The sequence below is a fragment of the Rhinopithecus bieti genome, unplaced genomic scaffold (assembly GCF_001698545.2).
Source record: "Rhinopithecus bieti isolate Rb0 unplaced genomic scaffold, ASM169854v2 scaffold_82902, whole genome shotgun sequence".
NCBI classification, from domain to species: Eukaryota; Metazoa; Chordata; class Mammalia; order Primates; family Cercopithecidae; genus Rhinopithecus; species Rhinopithecus bieti.
Window position 1 is genome coordinate 29,353 of NW_016830229.1, and position 20,450 is coordinate 49,802.

The window sequence follows — 20,450 nt, forward strand, 5'->3', positions numbered from 1 at the left end:
TCTTGGTGACCCGTTTCTTTCATTCACTTACATCTATGCTGTTAATTGTGTATCTGAGATTTCCTCAAAGGTTAAGCTGAATACTTTTTAAATAATTTTCCATCAAATCAAACTCAGCATTAAATTCATTCACTGCCAAGAAAGGTCACCTCTAAGGTAAAACTTAAGATGAATCCCTAATTCAGAAATGTGGAAAAACAATTTGTTTAGGGAAATATGAAATGTTACATATTAGCTTCTTTATTGAAGAGGCAGCTCAGACCCATTTATATATGCAAAAGTATAGGATGACAAAGTATGTAATGACTCTTTAACCTTCTCAAATATTTCACTTAAAATATACATGGCCGGGCGCGGTGGCTCAAGCCTGTAATCCCAGCACTTTGGGAGGCCGAGACGGGTGGATCGCGAGGTCAGGAGATCGAGACCAACCTAGCTAAAACGGCGAAACCCCGTCTCTACTAAAAAATACAAAAAACTAGCCGGGCGAGTTGGCGGGCGCCTGTAGTCCCAGCTACTTGGGAGGCTGAGGCAGGAGAATGGCGTAAACCCGGGAGGCGGAGCTTGCAGTGAGCTGAGATCCAGCCACTGCACTCCAGCCTGGGCAACAGAGCGAGACTCCGTCTCAAAACAAAAAACAAAAAACAAAAACAAAACAAAACAAAAAATAAATAAATAAAATATACATTATGCTAAGCCTTAAGGACAGCATAGGAAATCTTAGTAGTTGCCATCAAAATTACTATAAATATGTATTTCCTGCACAGAATTATGCAAAATCTACCATTTAATTCTTGTTATGTAGCATATTCACACACATCTAGAAAAATTAGAGTGACGAGTAACACAAATGTTAGCCATTTGTGATTTTAAAAAACTTTTATGGAAAGTGTAACACACATGCAGAAAAATACACATACCTTAAGTGCACAGCTCAGAACACACTCAGATATTTAGCACCCAGGTTTAGAAACAGATTATTCCCAGCACCAGATAAATGCCCCCTTTCAGCCTTGGCCAAGACTAACCGCTATCCTAATTTCAAACCGCGTAGACAAGTTATGCCCGTCTTTATAATTTATATATTATAAAGGAATCATACAGCATGTTGACCTTTGTGTCTGGAGTCTTTCATTCAGCAAGGTTTGTTAAGTTCAGCTACATTATTGCACGAACTTCTAGTTCATTCGTGCTGTTTTACAGTATTCCATGGAAATATGCCACTTGTTTATTCATTCCATTGCACATGTGCCTTAAGATAATTCTGTTTCGTGCAGTTTTATGCTATAAATATTCTGCATGTCCTTTGGTGGACAGACACATGCCTTTTTGCTGGGTTTGGGTAAAAGGGTATACTTGGTTTTAAGTGCCAGCTTTCAAAAATGGTTTTATGGATGAGCAATTCCATCAGTAGTGTACAGTTCCTCTTGCTTACATCCTTGCCAAAAGGATGCTTTTTCATGCTTTTCATTTTAACCATTTCCATGGATGGGTACTACATGGTGTTTTAAATTTGCATTTCCCTGATTACTAATAAAGCTAACACATCTTTTCACGCTTAGTGGCCGTCTGGATATCCTCTAAAGTGAGTGGATATCCTCTAAAATCTTTTGCCCTTTCCATTTTCCCCCTTGATTTGTAGGTGCTCTTTACATATTCGAGATCAGGGGCCAGAAAACTATGAGTGCAGACCAAATCCAGACTGTCACCTGGGTTTCTGAATGGTTTTACTGGGAAGCAGTCATGCTCATTTTTTTAAATGCATGGTGTATGGATGCTTTCACACAATAGCAAAGATAAGCATTTGTGACAAAGCCAAAAATTTTCACCATCTGGTACCTTGCTAAAAAGTTTGCCAACACTTTTGCTATACTCAGTGCTGTTGTCACATACACGAACTGCAAATAACTTCTCCTCCTCATGGTTTCCTGTTCATTTTCTTACTGGTGGTCTTTCTGATAAACACAAGTTCTCAAACTTACTATTAAGTTCTATTTTATGGGTTAATGCTTTTTGGGTCTCAATAAACCTTTGCTTACTCCAAGATTACAAACTGTCCTAAGATTTCTTTGTAAAACTTTCACATTTCATATTCAGATTTGCAATCCACCTTCAACTGACTTTTTATTAAATTACAAAATTTAATTGGCAAAGCACATTTACTGGAAAGAATACCCTTTCCCCCACTACACTTCAGTGTCACCTTTCTCAAAAGTCAGGTGATGGTATACATGTGTGTCTACTTTTGAATCTGTATGCTGTTCCACTAGTCAGTTTTTTCATCCTTGTGCCAAAATAACACCATCATAATTTATGTGGCTTTATAACAGGTCTTGATATTTGGAAATTTCAATCCTCTCTGTCCATTCTACAAGAGAGCCTTGACAATTATTGGCCTTTTGAATATGCACATGAATTCTAGAATTAGCTTGTTAATTTACATTAAAGACTTTGCTAGGATTTTAATTAAGGTTGCAATGAATTTAGGGAAAAAGCAACAGTTTTGAGATTGTCCTGGAATCCTGTCCCTCTCCTCCTTTGTAATTTTCTTTTCTGGATACAGTTCTTCAAAGCTTATTAACTCATTTTTCTCCCCTAGGCACTTGAAGGATCTTTAAGTGGCACTGCTTTTCAAAATTTCATTTTCCATGATTTTTGCTGGTATATCATAAAATGCTTTTTGCCTAACTTTTATGCAGGGAACTTACCAAATTTACTCATGGCATCTGCAAATAGAGATTTATATTTTTTCTTTTTTAAAATTTTACTTCTTTTCTAATCTTTATGCCTTTTGTTTCTGTTTCTTGCATTAGTTTTCTGGTTAGGTCCTTCTGAACAATGCTGAATAAAATCATTGACCGCAGATATCCTTGTCTTATTTTTATAATCTTAGGAGAAATGTTCACTATTTCATCATACTGTTTGTTGAAGTCTGTTTATGCAATTAAGGAAGTCCCTTTCAATCCCTCATTGGCTAAGATCATAAATGAACATTAACTTTACCACAAGAATGTTCTGTGTGCCAGATTACTTTTCTACAGGTGGTGTACAATAGCAACTGACTTTTGAATATTAAGCCACCTTTGCACACTCCTGGAACACAATCTATTTGATTACCATTTTACCTTTTTCCAGAACAAACCCATCTTTGTTTTGTTTACCCAGTATCAGGTCATATGACCACTATAAAACAAGTTACTGGCAAAGAGAATGAAATCATTATTATTTTGACTAATCAGGATTCCCCTGTGTCACGCGAAGAAGCAGTAGCTACTTAAACTGTTCCAGCAAGAAATGGAGTGAGGACATTAAGTTAATCGACCAAAAAATATCTGCTAGAAACTTGAATCAATTTGTTCCAAAATACTGGGAAAAAGGGGAATGCACAAAACAATGACACTGTATTTGTATCAAATAGAAGTTTCTGAATAAAATTTCTAAATCACAAAATATTGGCACTAGGCACACTGAAAACTATGGTTTAAAAAACAAAGGTGGTGTGAGAGCTGGGGATATTTTAGAGTATGGGCAGTATGCTTGTTCTCTTTCACTGAAACAGACTTAATTCCAAATTATGTTATGTGTAGTTTATCAAAAGAGTCTTTTAGAAAAGCTTATCTTGCTCAGATGCAGTTGAAAACTTTACAAAAACACTGCCTCTTCTACTACTGAGGCATTTGTTAAAACCCATTTGTAAAATCCTCTAAATAGAAAACTAGGTATTTTACCATTTTATACCTACTAAATATTATCTGACCAACAATATATCCTGTCTTAGTACATTTGCCATCCTAATATTCAAATAAGAAAACTGCCTCTTCACAAGTCGCCCAATTCCAAACTTGCATAGAATTACCATTAGATTGCTTTTTTAAGACATGATAAAAAATGGCCATACACTTATTTAATGCTACTGTCCTCATGATCAACTCCTGATCATTTAAAAACTTCATTTTATACAACGAAGATTTATTCAGAGCTTATAGCCTCTGAGATCTTTCCTATAAACACCTGATTTTACATTAGAAATATGGCTTTTAGTAGAACAAATTTCCAAGACAATATATTTTCCACATTCACCATATTGACAGATTTTGCCTTTGTATGATTCCCTGATATGTAAATACAATTTGAATCCAAAATAAATATTAAATATTTATAAAACTTCACTCCTGCATAAACTATCTCATGCCTGATAAGTCGTATGATCTTGCTGAAGGTTTTGCTTCTTGTTACATTCTTCGGGATTCTTCTCTGTGAAAATTCAGATTAAAATGAATCTAATGCCTAAATGCTTCTCACCATTCAGGAACATGAACTCTCAGATAAACACTTTGACTTTCTATTGGATTTCCCATATTCATTATATTCAGAGAGTTTTCTAAAAATTGAGATCTGACTTCAGAGACTTTCCACATCAAGTACATTCATATTTCCTCGTCTGTGAATTCTCTGATGGCTATTGAAGGCTGATCTGTGGTGGAATTTTTTCCCACATTCATTACATTCATAGGGTTTCTCTCCTGAATGAGTTCTATAGTGTACAGTGAGGTATGACTTCTGAGAAAAGACTTTCCCACATTCATTACATTCATAGGGTTTCTCTCCTGAATGGCTTCTGTAGTGGACAGTGAGGTTTGACATCCGAGAGAAGACTTTTCCACATTTACTACATTCATAGGGTTTCTCTCCTGAATGAATTCGATGATGTATGGTGAGATATGATTTCTGAGAGAAGAATTTTCCACATTCGTAACATTCATAGGGTTTCTCGCCTGTGTGTACTCTTTGATGTCTGAACAGGGATGAATTATGGGAAAAGGTTTTCCCACATTCGCTACATCCATAAGGTTTCTCTTCTGAATGACTTCTATAATGTTCAGTATAGTATGACAACTCAGAGAATAACTTTCCACATACATTACATTCATAGGATTTCTCCCCTTTTGGAAGTGGCTGGTGCCCATCGAAGGCTGAATTTACAAGGAAGGTTTTCCCACATTCATTACATTCATAGGGTTTCTCTCCTAAATGAGCTGTATGATGGTTGGTGAGATATGACAACTGAGAGAACTTTCCACATTCACTACATTCATGGGATTTCTCTTCTGTGTGTACTTTCCGATGTCTAATGAAGGCTGAATTTAAATTGAAGGTTTTGCCACATTCATTACATTCATAGGGTTTCTCTTCTAAATGACTTCTATAATGTATAGTGAGGTATGACACGCGAGAAAAGAATTTCCCACACTCGCTACACTGATAGGGCTTTTCTCCTGTGTGTGTTCTCTGATGTGTAATCAGGGTAGACTTTCGGTAGTAGGATTTCCCACATTCATTACATTTATAAAGTTTCTCTCCTGTGTGAGTTCTCTGATGGTCACTGAGTGCGGACTTGCGGGAGAAGGATTTCCCACATTCGTTACATGGATAGGGCCTCTCTCCTGAATGATTCCTCTGGTGTAGGGTGAGATGTGTCTTTTGGCAGAAGGTTTTCCCACATTCACTACATTCATAGGGTTTCTCTCCTGAATGAGTTCTTAGGTGCTGAGTGAGGTGTAACTTCTGACAAAAGGTTTTCCCACATTCATTACATTTATAGGGCTTCTCCTCTAAGTGTGATCTCCGATGTACAGTGAGGGTTCCCTTTTGGCTGAAGGATTTCCCACATACATTACATTCATAAGGTTTCTCTCCTGTGTGAGCCCTCTGGTGGATGATGAATTTTGACTTTTTGCAGAAGGATTTTCCACATTCACTGCATTCAAAAGGCTTCATTTCCATTTGTGATCTCTGGTATGCATTAAAATTTGACATCTGTATGAAGTCTGGTCCAGAATCATTCCACTCATAGGGCTTCTCCCCCATGTAAGCTCTCTTATGAGCAACAAAAACAGCCTCATTGTCTAAGGCTTCCATGCATTCATTATATTCAAAGGGCTTCTCCAAAATATTAATTTTCTGAAGAATGTTTTCTTCATTTTGAGAATAGGTATCCCCATTTTGATTAAATTCATACATTTTCTCTCCATGATATGTTTTCTCACATTCATTACACTCATCAGGTTTTGTCTTGGCATAGCTTCCATCACTACTAATTAATTCCGAAATAGATTCTAAATTCTTTCCACATGAGACACAATTATGAGCTATTATGCTTGAAGGAACAAGGCTTGTTTCCATGTAAGTTTGACAAAATGTATTCTCTTTCTCTTCAGTCAGGGTTTTGCTGTTGATACAAGCAGCTTGCCTTGAAAGTTTGTCTTCATTTTCTTGGATTCTCTCTATCAGGTCGTCAAATTTCCAGACTTCTAAAAAGGAAAAATAGTAACAAACTTTGTAAATCTAAACACACTAGCTATGGAAAGGTACTGGTACTCAAGAGCCCCCATTGTGGGGTTGACTCTGGCTTTACAGCCGATCTCCATAAATAAAAATAATTACAAATGCATAGTTCTCTTTGTCCTTTGATTTCTAATACAAAACACACACACACACACACACACACACACACACACACACACACACACACACGGTGAAAGGATAAAGATGAAATGGTGGTAGAAAATAGAAGAGTAACTTCATATTGAATACAGGTAACTTTGTTGCTTTACAAATATTATGTTTCAAACTTTGGTAGAAAAGATGAAATAAAACCAAATGATGAGCAGAGAAGTGGCTGAAAGTGCGCCAGATCCAGGCAAAGATGGGAGGACTTAGATCAAATGGAATCAGGAGGAACAAAAACAGGTGCTAGGTCTCCATGCAAAGGAAAGACTCCATTATGGATTACATTTGGGAGACATCTATTACAATTTATATTAAACTGTAAGATATTGCTTCATATCAAGACTACGATGGTAGCATCCCCACTAGCCTAGACCCTTCCAAAATCTGTGCCTTACTAGTCTGCATACAAATACAAATAAACATTCTGAATGCTCTGATTTCTTCATGTTTACAGAGAAGATTCGCATTCATCCGGAGGAGACCCAGGCATGTGAATGTCCAAAAGAAATGTAAGGAAGACCAGAGGGCAAGGAATCTTTTTTTTTTTTTTTTTTTTTTTTTTTTTTTTTTTTTTTTTTTTTTTTTTGAGATGGAGTCTCGCTCTGTCACCCAGGCTGGAGTACAATGGCACAATCTTGGCTCACTGCAACCTCTACCTCCCAGGCTCAAGCGATTCTCCTGCCTCAGCCTCCCAGCTGGCTGGGATTACAGGCACATGCCACTGCCCCCAGCTAATTTTTGTAGTGTTAGTAGAGACAGAGTTTCACCAGGTTGCCCAGGCTGGTCTTGAACTCCTGACTTCAGGTGATCCACCCACCTCAGCCTCCCAAAGTGCTGGGATTACAAGCATGAGCCACAGTGGCCAGCTAGCGGGTATCTTAAAAACAAGATTATGCTGGGCATGGTGGCTCACGCCTGTAATCCTAGCACTTTGGGGGGCCAAGGTGGGTGGATTGCCTGAGCTCAAGAGTTTGAGACNAACCTCTACCTCCCAGGCTCAAGCGATTCTCCTGCCTCAGCCTCCCAGCTGGCTGGGATTACAGGCACATGCCACTGCCCCAGCTAATTTTGTAGTGTTAGTAGAGACAGAGTTTCACCAGGTTGCCCAGGCTGGTCTTGAACTCCTGACTTCAGGTGATCCACCCACCTCAGCCTCCCAAAGTGCTGGGATTACAAGCATGAGCCACAGTGGCCAGCTAGCGGGTATCTTAAAACAAGATTATGCTGGGCATGGTGGCTCACGCCTGTAATCCTAGCACTTTGGGGGGCCAAGGTGGGTGGATTGCCTGAGCTCAAGAGTTTGAGACCAGTCTGGGCAACATGCAAAACCCTGTCTCTACTAAAAAAAGAAAAAGAAAAAACGAAACAAAAAACCCAAGATCAGATCTTTGAAGTGTTCTGAAAGTCAAATGTAATACTAGCTAACCTTCTTAGCCATTAAATTCTGCTTTCCCTGATTACACAATAAAGCACAGTGGTTAAGAGCATGAACACCAGAGCAGGCCACCTCAGTTCAAACCCCCAACAATTTACTAACTAAGGCACTGTGGTCAAGTTACATAACTGTGATGCAGTTTCACTCATCTGAATTCAGTGTGAATACGAGTGCCTAAATCATGGGGTTGTCAAAGGACTGTAGTACATGTAAACTGCTTAGAACAGTTTATAACATAAAACAAATGATCATTAAGTTCACCCATTAATTTTCTTTCAATTTGCCGACTTAAATTTCCTAAAACCAGTCATGTCTCTATAATTCTTTTACCCAATTCTGAATACAAATAAGAGTTCCCAAACTCCTGGGTTTCATTTGGTGTAAAATCTTATATCTCAGATTCCCAAAGCTGCCCCTACAATGTACTTTTATTTTTATGTATCATACACATTTTTGGATCCACTAAACTATTGTTAGCTGCTATCACCCACATTCAAAGAAACCCTGATGGTACTCTGCTCAGAAATCTACAACATCTCTGAGCTCCAGCACCCAAACTCCAACGAAGAAACAGAAAGGTTATTAATGATATTTTTCACTACCTGGATTCACGATATATATCCAAGCTAGCATTCCACTAATCTGCCAACATCTTCTGCTCCTGGAAGCCTAGGCTATGCCTTGCTTATTCTCAGCCATAAGTCTGTGCTAGTGACCTTCTCTGCTCAGTTTGACTTCTGGTGTTGGCTATACTCAAAATCTATCTATACTTTGGGGGGAAGTTGAAGACATTTATCAAATCTCTTTCCAGTTCATTGAATCTCTTTCCCTTACATTTTAAAATAGCTTTTACATAAAGTTGCACAATGTGCATTGGAGTATAAATTTTCGATGTGAAAGCTGAATTTTATAGTTCATGCAGCTATGATCCTATTTCCTAACCAAAACTTATGCCCCTGGAAAGTATTCATATTTTCTTTGTATCTCTCTGAATAGAAATTAAAGTAGTTCCTAATCTGATGGGTGCTTACAGGTTCTAATCTAACTCCTATCTGTTTTATCAGAATCTATAGTTCAGAATAAATGATCTCTCAATGGATTAATGATAAAGATCTTTCTTTTACCTAGCTCCTTGGCAAGTCAATAAAAAAACCCACTGAATACCTACTGTATGTTGCATTATCAAAGCAAGAAAAGTAAAAAGGTCTTTCCTCTTTGGAGGATTATAATTCAGGTAGAAGAAGCTCAAGCAACAAATATATGTACCTACCTATCAGAGCATATAATCATTTAGGGCATATATTCCTATCAAAGCATAGAATCACAGAGCATATACTCCTATCAGAGCTTATACTCAGAGAATATAATCTTATCAGAGCATATACTCATACAGCATACACTCCTGTCACAGCATAGAATCCTATCAGAGCACATAATCTCAGAATATATAATCCCATCAGAGTGTATAATCATATTGGAGTATATTCATATCTAACTTTTTGTGGAAACAATCGCTGAGTGGAATAGGTATTAAGAGAAGGAAAGACTGGAGTGGTCAACGAATCATGAAGGAAACTTCAAGGAGTTAACCTTTTAAGCTCAAATGTAAAGCATAAAGTTCTAAAGTTTATTGCTCAACAATGCAAATACAGTGAACATTACTGTACACTTAAAAATGGTTAAGATAGTACATTGCATGTTATGTTTTTTTGGTTTGTTTGTTTTGAGACGGAGTTTCACTCTGTCGCCCAGGCTGGAGTGCAGCAGCAATCTCCGCTCACTGCAAGCTCCACCTCCCGGGTTCATGCCACTCTCCTGCCTCAGCCTCCCAAGTAGCTGGGACTACAGGTGCCTGCCACCATGCCCAGCTAATTTCTTTGTATTTTTAGTAGAGATGGGGTTTCACCATGTTCGCCAGGATGGTCTCGATCTCCTGACCTCGTGATCCGCCTGCCTTGGCCTCCCAAAGTGCTGGGATTATAGGTGTGAGCCACTGTGCCAGGCCATGTTATGTGTTTCTTAAACCACAATTTAAAATTAAATGAAGGGGCTGGGTGCAGTGGCTCATGCCTGTAATCCCAGCACTTTGGGAAGCTGAGGAGGGCAGATCACTCTGTTGAACTTCTGGCCAACAGACTGAAACCCTGTCTCTATTAAAAATACAAAAACAGGCTGGGCGTTGATGGTGCATGCCTGTAATCCCAGCTACTGGGGAGGCTGAGGCACAAGAATCACTTGAACCTGGGAGGCAGAGGTTATCCTGAGCCAAGATCGCACCACTGCACTCCAGCCTCAGTTACAGAGACTCTGTCTCAATAAATAAATAGGCTGGGCACAGTGGCTCAGACCTGTAATCCCAGCACTTTGAGAGGCCGAGGCAGGTGGATCACAAAGTCAGGAGTTAGAGACCAGCCTGACCAATACGGTGAAACCCCGTCTCTACTAAAAATATAAAAATTAGCCAGGCATGGTGGCATACGCCTGTAATCCTAGCTACTTTGGGAGGCTGAGGCAGGAGAATCGCTTGAACCTGGGAGAGGAAGGCTGCAGTGAGCCGAGATTGTGTCACTGCACTCCAGCCTGGGCAACAAGAGCGAGACTCCATCTCAAAATGGAAGGAAGGGAGGGAGGGAGGGAGGGAAAATATGTATTATCTAGGCAAGTAAAATGCAGATGAAGGAAAAGGACAATGATCATTTGAATGGAAGATGGATCCACTGTAATCCAGGTATGGGAGAATACTGAACATTAATGTCAAAAGGAACTGAATGTGCTGACGATCTGCAAAGCATTTCACAAAGGACAAAGACCACAAACCATGGAGAGAAGACTAGCACAATCAAATACTGGGAGGTGAGGAAGGTAGACAGAATTCATGATTTTGGAATGTGCACAGTTTATCATCAGACATTCTGAGAAGGAAGGAAGTGAACTATCTCACTGGTACTGCTGTTATTAAGCAAAATATTCAACTAGACTCCTGGTTAAAAGTGTTAGACATATCAATTTGGAGGCAAGCTGCAAAAATACACAGGAAAAAAGGTCTTAGAAGTTGAGATTAGATAAACTCTTTTAAGGGATACAAAGAAAACCAAAAAAGTGGAAAACAGGTCCTAGGGTGATATTCCTGAAAAGGCAAGAAAAAGAACAGACATTCACTTATGAAATTCACACTTCCTGAATGTCTACTACAGACAGAGCATGATTCCAGTTATGGGGAAGGGGAAATGAACACACAGACAGATGATAAATGAGCACTGGGGAAAGAGAGAAAGCTGAGGAGTGCTATATTGTCACATCAACTGAGCATGGACTTTGGGAAATGACGTACACTACAAGCTGTGACTGAATTCATAAGCATAGGTGGAAGATGAGGTTTTGGTATCTGAATGCCTAAAGAAGTAAATAAAATTAAGGGCAGAAAATAAGTCCAAGGTATTTTTAAAGGAAGGAAGGAAAGAAAATGGAAGATAAAAAGAATGAACATAAAAGTCTCAAGTTAATTTTTATGTCAGACTTCTGAATGCCCCAAAACAAAACAATTCTGTAAGGCTGGGAGCAGTGGCTCAGGACTGTAATCTTAGCACTTTGGGAGGCTGAGGTGGGCGGATCACTTGAGGCCAGGAGTTCAAGACCAGCATGGCCAACATGGTGAAACCCCGTCTCTACTAAAAATACAAAAATTAGCCAGGCGTGGTGGCATGCACCTGTAATCCCAGCTACTCAGGAGGCTGAGGAAGGAGAATTGCTTGAACCTGGGAGGTGGTGGGTGCAGTGAGCTGAGATCATACCACTGCACACCAGCTTGGGTGACAGAACAAGACTCTGTCTCCAAAAAACAAACAAATAAACAAAACCCCACAACAATTCTGTAATGGCGAGGGAGTAAGTAAGTTACAAATTATGCTGGAGAAAAAGGAAGTGAATGGGTCTCCAGTACAGGTTAGAATGGAAAAAATCCCTACCAATGTAAATCAAATGTAAAATCAACAGAAGAGTTCATGTATGTGTGTGGGAAGGAAAGTGATATTTGGGGGTTGGGAGGTGGGCCTGAGGGTACTGAATACATATCAACAACTCTTTAGTCACTCCCAAAGGTCTGGGATGAGCATTTTTTAACATTTGATACTCTACTAACTTGCCTGGACTATGCTGACATGGAAATTCACCTTCCATTATCCACGGCTCTTCTCCCTGCTCCAACTTAATGATGACGTTTGGCTTGGTGATATCATACCCTGTTAATGGGAAAAGAAGGAGGACTTGGGCAAGCTGCTTGGCTTCAGAATCTCCGAAGTACAAGATGTTGCCACCTCATAAGCTGCATAACAGAAGTGCTCCATTTTTTACTTCATCAAAGTTAGAACCTTTTAATGAATAATAATATAAATACTCCAACTAGTGCCCACAAGGAATTAAATGGTGTCATCACTTATTTCTTCAAATTCAAGGATAAAACCCCATTCAACTAAGAGCATTCAGAAAGCAAGCTATCCTCACCCACAGAAACTAGATGGCTATAGTTCTCCAACATCACATCCCTGTATGTTATCTTCTCATCAGGGTCCAGTTGCTGCCACTCCTCCTGGGTGAAATCCACAGCCACATCTTTGAATGACACTGGCCCCTGTAATGGCAACATGATCAGAATTGGGAAATATGGAAAAGGGATAGGGGGATAACATTTTACAAAGCTCACTGGTAAAGTTAACCATGAACATTGTATACCTTATTTTATGTTACAGATTATGGAAGGGAAATCATATTGGAAATCATATTGGAAACATATATCCTTTGGGGTCATGTATATATACGTATATATATGTGTATACACACACACACACACACATATATATATATAAAATATATACTACCCACAAAAATAAAAACCCAAAACACAACTGAACTCCTATTTTGAAACTGAACTGAGTTTTGGGCATATGAGTGCAACATCATGCCTGCTCTCAAAAAGTAGACAACCTAATAAAGAGATAAATATGAAAACAAACATATGCATTTTACTCCTTGTCACTTCTTTTAGTCTTCTTTGCTGTCAGACCCTCCCCTTCTCCAGGACCTCTTCATGTTGGAGTGCTCACCACTCAGTTCCTGGTCTTCTTCTTCCTAACTCACTGCTCTGGGGCTCTCACCTAGTTTCAACTCCTTGTTCTTCTGGCTCTTTTATTCTCATGGCCAGTGGCCTCTGGCTATCTGCATGGCAGAGTTTTATCTCAAACATCTCAATCTTACAGCAATAAATATTCGTTAAATGAATGAATGCCCAAAGCTGTTATTAGAGTAATGCAGACAAGATGCAGAATGATTTAACAAAAGAGGATCAAATTATTTTAACTTTATGCCATCAGATTAGGCTTCACAGACTCAGTTAACTGGAAGTCCTTAAAGATGCACTGTGTATTCTATGGGATGAAGGGGAAGAATATGATGAGGTGTAAAAAGTACCAATGGCAAACATGAAGCAGCTTCAATTTTTAAGAGGTTGGGGCTGGGCATAGTGACTCATGCCTATAATCCTAGCACTTTGGGAGGCTGAGATGGGAAGATCATTTGAGCTCAGGAGTTCGAAACCAGCTTGGGCAACACAGTAAGACCTCATCTCTGCTAAAAATAAAATTTTTTTAAAAAATTGGCTGGACATCATGGCACATGCCTGTAGTTCCAGCTACTTGGGAGGCTAAGGCAGGAGGATCACTTGAGCCTGGGAGATCAAGGCTGCAGTGAGCTGTGAACGTAACACTGCACTCCAGCCTAGGCAACAGAGTGAGACCTTATCTCAAAAAAAAAAAAAAAAAAAAAAAAAAAAGGAAAAATACAAAACTCCTGGGCTCCAGCAATCCACCTGCCTTGGTCTCCCAAAGTGTTGGGATTACAGGCTTGAGCCAGCATGCCCCACCCAAACTTGTAGTTTAGAAAAAGAAAGTGCCCAGTAAGCATGTTGCATTATCCTATTATTTATAAGAACATATCAACAAGGGGTTCAAACCCAGTGATACAGCTGGGACTATGTAGATCCCAAGAGATAGCAGAGGCAGAGCTGCTAGGCTGCTGTGCTGAGAAACTAAAGCAGGACATCCAAGCTTATCCACAGGCAGGCCACAGGAGCTGATAAAATCACTGAGAGAGAGCTATAACCTTCTGGGTTAAGTTAGTCCAGAATGTAAGGAGGCGGTAGGGGTTAGAAGACTGATCAACCAATAAACAACATAAAATTACATGCCAATACCACTTACATCAATACAAATACCCAAAATGAAACATAAGCAAACAAAATCCAGTACCAGTTTAAACACATAATATACAACAGACAAATGGGACTTATTCCCATTTGACTAGTTTAATATTTGGAAATCTATTAATATGACAAGCCACTATAACACAGCAAAGAAGAAAAGTCTTGTATCCATGAAGATACTTGAAAAAGCTTGAGAGAAAAAGCTGATTTAAAAAAACAAACTAAAGAAAATAGAGGGCCGGGCGCGGTGGCTCAAGCCTGTAATCCCAGCACTTTGGGAGGCCGAGACGGGCGGATCATGAGGTCAGGAGATCGAGACCATCCTGGCTAATACGGTGAAACCCCGTCTCTACTAAAAAATACAAAAAACTAGCCGGGCGACGAGGCAGGCGCCTGTAGTCCCAGCTACTCGGGAGGCTGAGACAGGAGAATGGCGTGAACCCGGGAGGCGGAGCTTGCAGTGAGCTGAGAGCCGGCCACTGCACTCCAGCCTGGGTGGCAGAGCAAGACTCCGTCTCAAAAAAAAAAAAAAAAAAAAAAAAGAAAATAGAAACTTCATTAACATCAATATTATGTATATACACAAATATAACTATTGCACCCTAATACGTAATAGTACGTACGATATATATGTGACATATGTATTTCAATTACACACAAGCACATATATACAGTTTGCATGTACACACACACACACACACACACACATTTATGCCTCAGTCTTCTCGGTCCAAAAATCAGGATTTTACTTAACAGGAAAATACTACATACCTTCCCACTAAGATCAAGAACAAGGTATTAATAAAATGCTCATTATCTACAATTAGAGAAAACAACAAAGGAATATAAGAAAAAGTAAAAGTGCTTGGGCATGGTGGCTCATGCCTATAATCCCAACACTTTGGGAGGCTGAGGCAGGTAGATCACCTGAGGTCAGGAGTTCGAGACCAGCCTGGACAACATGGTGAAACCCCATCTCTATTAAAAATTTAAAAAAAATAAAAAATAAAAAAAATTAGTTGTATTATTAAGGTCAACTTAATCAGTTACCCTAAATTACTTTATAAATATGCAATCCCAATAAAATACCAAAAGCTTTTCCTGGAACTAGATAAGCTGACACAACAGTTCATATGAGGTGGAAGAAAATCAAAAACAGCTCAGGGAAAAAAAACATTTGGACATGGATAAAACTGGATCCAGGTCAGGTACGGTAGCTCATGCCTGTAATCCCAGCACTCTGGAAAGCTGAGGCAGAAGGACTCATTGAGGCCAGGAGTTTGATACCAGCCTTGGCAACATAGCAAGACCCTATCTCTACAAAGAAAAAATGCATATATTAGAAAAATATATAGAGAGAGACATTAGGACTTCTGCCCTCAGCTGTGATAAACTAACAGGTACTGGATATGCCCTCTAACCTGAAGCAGTACATACCAAAGAACAACAACAAAAAAACAAAAACAGCTGCGGCACTATTCACAACAGCAAAGACTTGGAATCAACCCAAATGTCCATCTGTGACAGAATGGTCCACTGTGACAAACTGGAGTGGGGAAAATGTGCACATAAGCACCATGGAATACTATGCAGCTAAAAAAGGATGAGTTTGCATCCTTTGGGTAGGGAGCATGGATGCACTGGAACCATCATTTGCTTAGCAAAGCATCACACGAAGAGAAAACCAAACACCGGCATGTTCCACTCATAGGGTGGGAACGAACAATGAGATCAACTTGGACCGGGAAGGGAACATCACACACGGGCCCTATCATGGGAGGGGGGCCGGGGGGAGGGAGTTGCATTGGGGAGTTGATACATGACTATACACATGATGAATTGGGGTGCTGACGAGTGATGGGTGCAGCACACCAACATGCACCAAATATACAACTATGTCAGACAAACTGCACGTTATCCGTAGGTCAGAATAAGAAAGAAAAAAAAAAAAAAAAAAAAAAAAAAACAGAAAGAAAAATAAAACGGAGAACATACATGAAGCAATTTTTTTTTTTTGGCGAAGTCTCACTCTTGTCTTCCAGACTGGAGTGATATGGCACAATCTTGGCTCACTGCAACCTCCATCTCCTGGGTTCCAGTGATTCTCCTGCCTCAGCCTCCTGAGTAGCTGGGATTACAGGTGTTCACTAGCACGCCTGGCTAATTTTTGTATTTTTAGTAGAGACAGGGCTTCACCATGTTGGCCAGGCTGGTCTCGAACTCCTGACCTCGTGATCCACCTGCCTCAGCCTCCCAAAGTGCTGTGATTACAAGTACGAGCCACCACGCCCGGGCTGAAGCAATGGTTTTCAAGGCACTGATTATCAGGCAGTAGAGTTATCTATAAGTGATGGGAAATAAACAAGGTGAACCAATCAACTTCTGCCTTGAGCATTTCCAGGCCATGGAGCACGGAAGAAGAACAGAGGCAGATATGAGGAGAAAGAGTTGCAAGATGGGAAAATGGGCAGGAAATTGCAACCCATAAGGATGAAAAGAATCATCAAAACTGGCCCAGAATTGACACAGAGTTTACAACCGGCACAGAGCACTGAGAAAGTTCATCATTCTATTCCAAATGTTCAAAAAAATTGAGACAGGCAAGATGTAAAAAAGACCCACGCTAACCTTCTACAGATAGAAACTAGAATATCTGAGATGAAAATTATACTGGACAAGATTAACAGCATCGTGGAAAAAAGAGATTAGTGAATATAAAGATAGCAACAGAAGTTACATAAAATGAAACAGAACAAATAATTAAAAGCAAATAAAGAGCAACAGTGTGTTGTGGGAAAATTTCAAGTGGCCTAATATACAGGCAACAAGAATCAGTGGAGGGGAGGTAGTGGGTATTTGAAGAAAAAATGATAAAAATGTTCCCAAGGTGATGACACCATAAACCCAAGATCCAAGAAGTTCAATGATCCCCAAAAGAGAAACATGAAAAAAATGATACCATGACACATTGCAATCAAATTGCCCAAAACTAATGATAAAACGTTTAAAACAATAAGGGAGGGAAGACAAAAAGACATGTTATATATAGGGGAACAAAGATGAGTATGACATCAGATTTCTCTTAGAAAAAAATGTAAGCAGGAAGATGATACAGAAACACATTTAAAGCACTGTGGAGAAAAATCCAGCAAAACACCTTTAAAAGGAAAGACACAATGAAGACATTTGCAGACATACAAGAATTCATCATCAACTAGAAGAAATGTTAAAGAAAGTCCTTCAGGCAGAAGTAAAATGACAGCAAATAAAAATTTAGATTTACACAAAGGAATGAAGACTACCTGCGTATTTTCTCTCATTACTTAAATCTCTTTAAAAGATAACTGCGTCGGGTGTGGTGGCTACACCTGTAATCCCAGCACTTTGGGAGGCTGGGGCAGACAGGTCACCTGAGGTCAGGAGTTTGAGACCAGCCTGGCCAACATAGAGAAACCTCGTCTCTACTAAAAATATAAAAATTAGCCAGGTGTGGTTGTGGGTGTCTGTAATCCCACCTACCCGGGAGGCTGAGGCAGGAGAATCACTTGAACCTGGGAGGCAGAAGTTACAGTGAGCCGAGATCATACCCCTGTACTCCAGCATGGGGGGACAGAGTGAGACTCTGTCTCAAAATAAATAAATAAATAAATAAATAAATAAAAGATAACAGTTTAATTAACAACAATGTAATAGATTCTGTGTGGCACTGATACCACCTGTAAAAATAAAATGAACAATGGTGTACAGACCAAGAGGAGAGAAATGGAAGTATCCTATTGTTAAGTTTCTCTTACTCTAAAAAAAATGGTACATTACTTAAGAATAAACTATGATAATTAAAGTTGCACACTATAAATTCTAACTCACTAAAATAACAAAACAGTGTGATAGCTAAAAACCCAACAAAAGACATAAAAGTAGAATCATAAAACATTCTCAGTTAATCAAAAGGAAGACAAAGACATTTTAAAAAGAAACAAAGAAGATGAGACTAAAAGAAAGCAAAGACAATGGACTATAACCTAACTAGTTTTATCAATAATCACATTACACGTACACAGTCTATACATCCCCAATTATGAGACAGAAATAGACTGATGAAAACAAGCAAGATCTAAATCTTGCTGCCTACAAGAAATAATACTTTAGATATAAAGATGCAAATCCGTTAAAAGTAAAAGGATGGAATAAGATATACCATGCACGCATTACTAAAAAGAATGCTACATAAATAACAAAGCACATTTCACAGCCTGGAATATTAGCAGGGTTAAGGAAGGCCATTTTACAAAGTGGTTTATTAATCAACAGGATGTAATAACCTTGAACATTCATGTATCTAATACAACACATAAAGCAAAAAGTGGTAAAATTGCAAAGAGAAACAGAACCACAATTGCAGCAGGAGATTTCAATCCCCTCTCCCCCACAATTGATACAAATAGGCACACAATCAACAAGGATATAGTACACCTGAACAACACAACCAACCAACTTGATCTCATTAACATTTATCAAACACTTTACCAACCAGAGCAGAACAAGCCATCTTCTCAAGATGCGCAGAATTTTCCCAAGACAGATCCTATTCTAAGCCATAAATTTAAGAGGTTCCATGTAGCATTCCAGACAAAAATTCAATGTAAATCTAATCATGAACAAAGATCAGGGAAACCTAAATTTAAAGACTTCTATAAAATCACTGGCCTGTATTCTTAAATTTATAATGGCGCTGAGGAACAAATCCATATTAAACAGACTTAAAAAGCATGAAAACTAAAGGCAATTGACAGTCCTAGACTGAATCTTCTACCAAAAATTTAAAATTGCTATTAAGGAAATTATTGGGAAATTGGCAAAACTGGAAAATGAACTATAGTTGAGATAAAAGTATTAAATCAATGATAAATTTCCTGAATTCAATTACCATGCTATGGATATTTAATAGAATTTAAAAGAATGTTCTTGATTTTATAAGATATAATATAAAACTTTATAGGGTAAAGAGGCATGACATATAACACCCACTCTAAAATAGTTCAGAAAAAAATATAAATACATATACATACATGTATGTATATATCCATATAAATGATTAATGTGGGAAAATGTTAAAAATGAAGTATCTGAACAAAAGGAAGTATCTGGGATTTCTTTGTAAAATCCTTGCAATTTTTCTGAAAATTTGAAATGATTTCAAAACGAAATGCTGAACAGAAAATAATGCTATCAAATATATATTATATGTATATATTTGCTATCAAATATATCAAATATATTTCAAAAGGACTCAGAAACCAACTTAAAGGGATTCTGTCTGGCCAAAGATGGAGTCATTTAATTTTCTAAAAGAATCACAACTTTGATGTACTGAAATATTTACTATCTGTTTAAACCCATGAGCTCATAATGGTAACGAAACAAAAAAAACCTTCCTGCTTAGAAGCCTACTCAATATTTTAGAAACTCTCTGTCCTGCATGAATTACATAACCAAATAGAGAATAGAAATTTATCTTCAGAAAAGTATTCTAGGCCAGCTGTGACGGCTCATGCCTATAATCCCAACACTGGGAGGTCAAAGAAGAGGATCACTTGAGCCCAGGAGTTCAAGACCAACCTGGGCAACATAGCGAAACCTGTCTCTACTAAAAATTAAAAAATTAGCTGGGCATTGTGGCACATGACTATACTTCCAGCTACTTGGGAGGCTGAAGTGGGAGGATCACTTGAGCACAGGAGTTTGAGGCTGCAGTGAGCCATAAACGCGCGACTCTGTTTCCAAAACAAGAAAAGAAAAGAAAGTTATTTTGGCTAGTAAATAAAGAAGAAATGGTAGAATTAGCAGATCACCATTTTGCCTCCCCTAATGAACTAGTAAATCACAGCAATAATCAACAGTTGATAGTTCTTAAGTTCACAAAAACAAAGAAGGTAACACGTGCCTCCAGAAGTAGACAAATACCACGTATGGTACAGCTGTGTGAAAAGAATTGAACATAAACCTGATTAGACTTCCAGATCAAACTACCAATTTTACAAGGCATACAAGATATTTTTTTAAAAATGTGCTAAAGGTGAAACAAGGGTAACACAATCTAAACTGAGGATAACCAACTCAGTTTCTTCAAAACAATAAGCACGCAAGAGACATACTATGGGAACTATTAAAAAGATTTAACCCAACTGCCACATGTATTAAGAAAGGGAGTATTTTGGGTTATTCCTAGCCCCCCCCCCCTTTTTTTTTTTT

The 20,450-nt window shown here is 38.7% G+C and overlaps 1 protein-coding gene across 6 annotated transcripts in view; it reads right to left on the reverse strand.

The window, feature by feature from the left end:
• Positions 1-624: 624 nt before the first annotated feature.
• The window catches only part of RBAK (RB associated KRAB zinc finger), a 24,843-nt gene continuing 5,017 nt past the window's right edge, over positions 625-20,450 (reverse strand). For 2 of the 6 annotated variants that reach the window (XM_017865322.1, XM_017865325.1), the window contains 3 exons: positions 12,446-12,572; positions 12,088-12,183; positions 625-6,311 (listed from right to left, as the gene is read on the reverse strand). In XM_017865322.1, coding sequence (XP_017720811.1) covers positions 4,402-6,311; positions 12,088-12,183; positions 12,446-12,572 — 2,133 coding nt within the window. In that variant the 3' untranslated portion in view covers positions 625-4,401. The remainder of the gene's footprint in view (positions 6,312-12,087; positions 12,184-12,445; positions 12,573-20,450) is intronic. The other 4 variants (XM_017865327.1, XM_017865326.1, XM_017865323.1 and 1 more) reach the window with 3 other exon arrangements.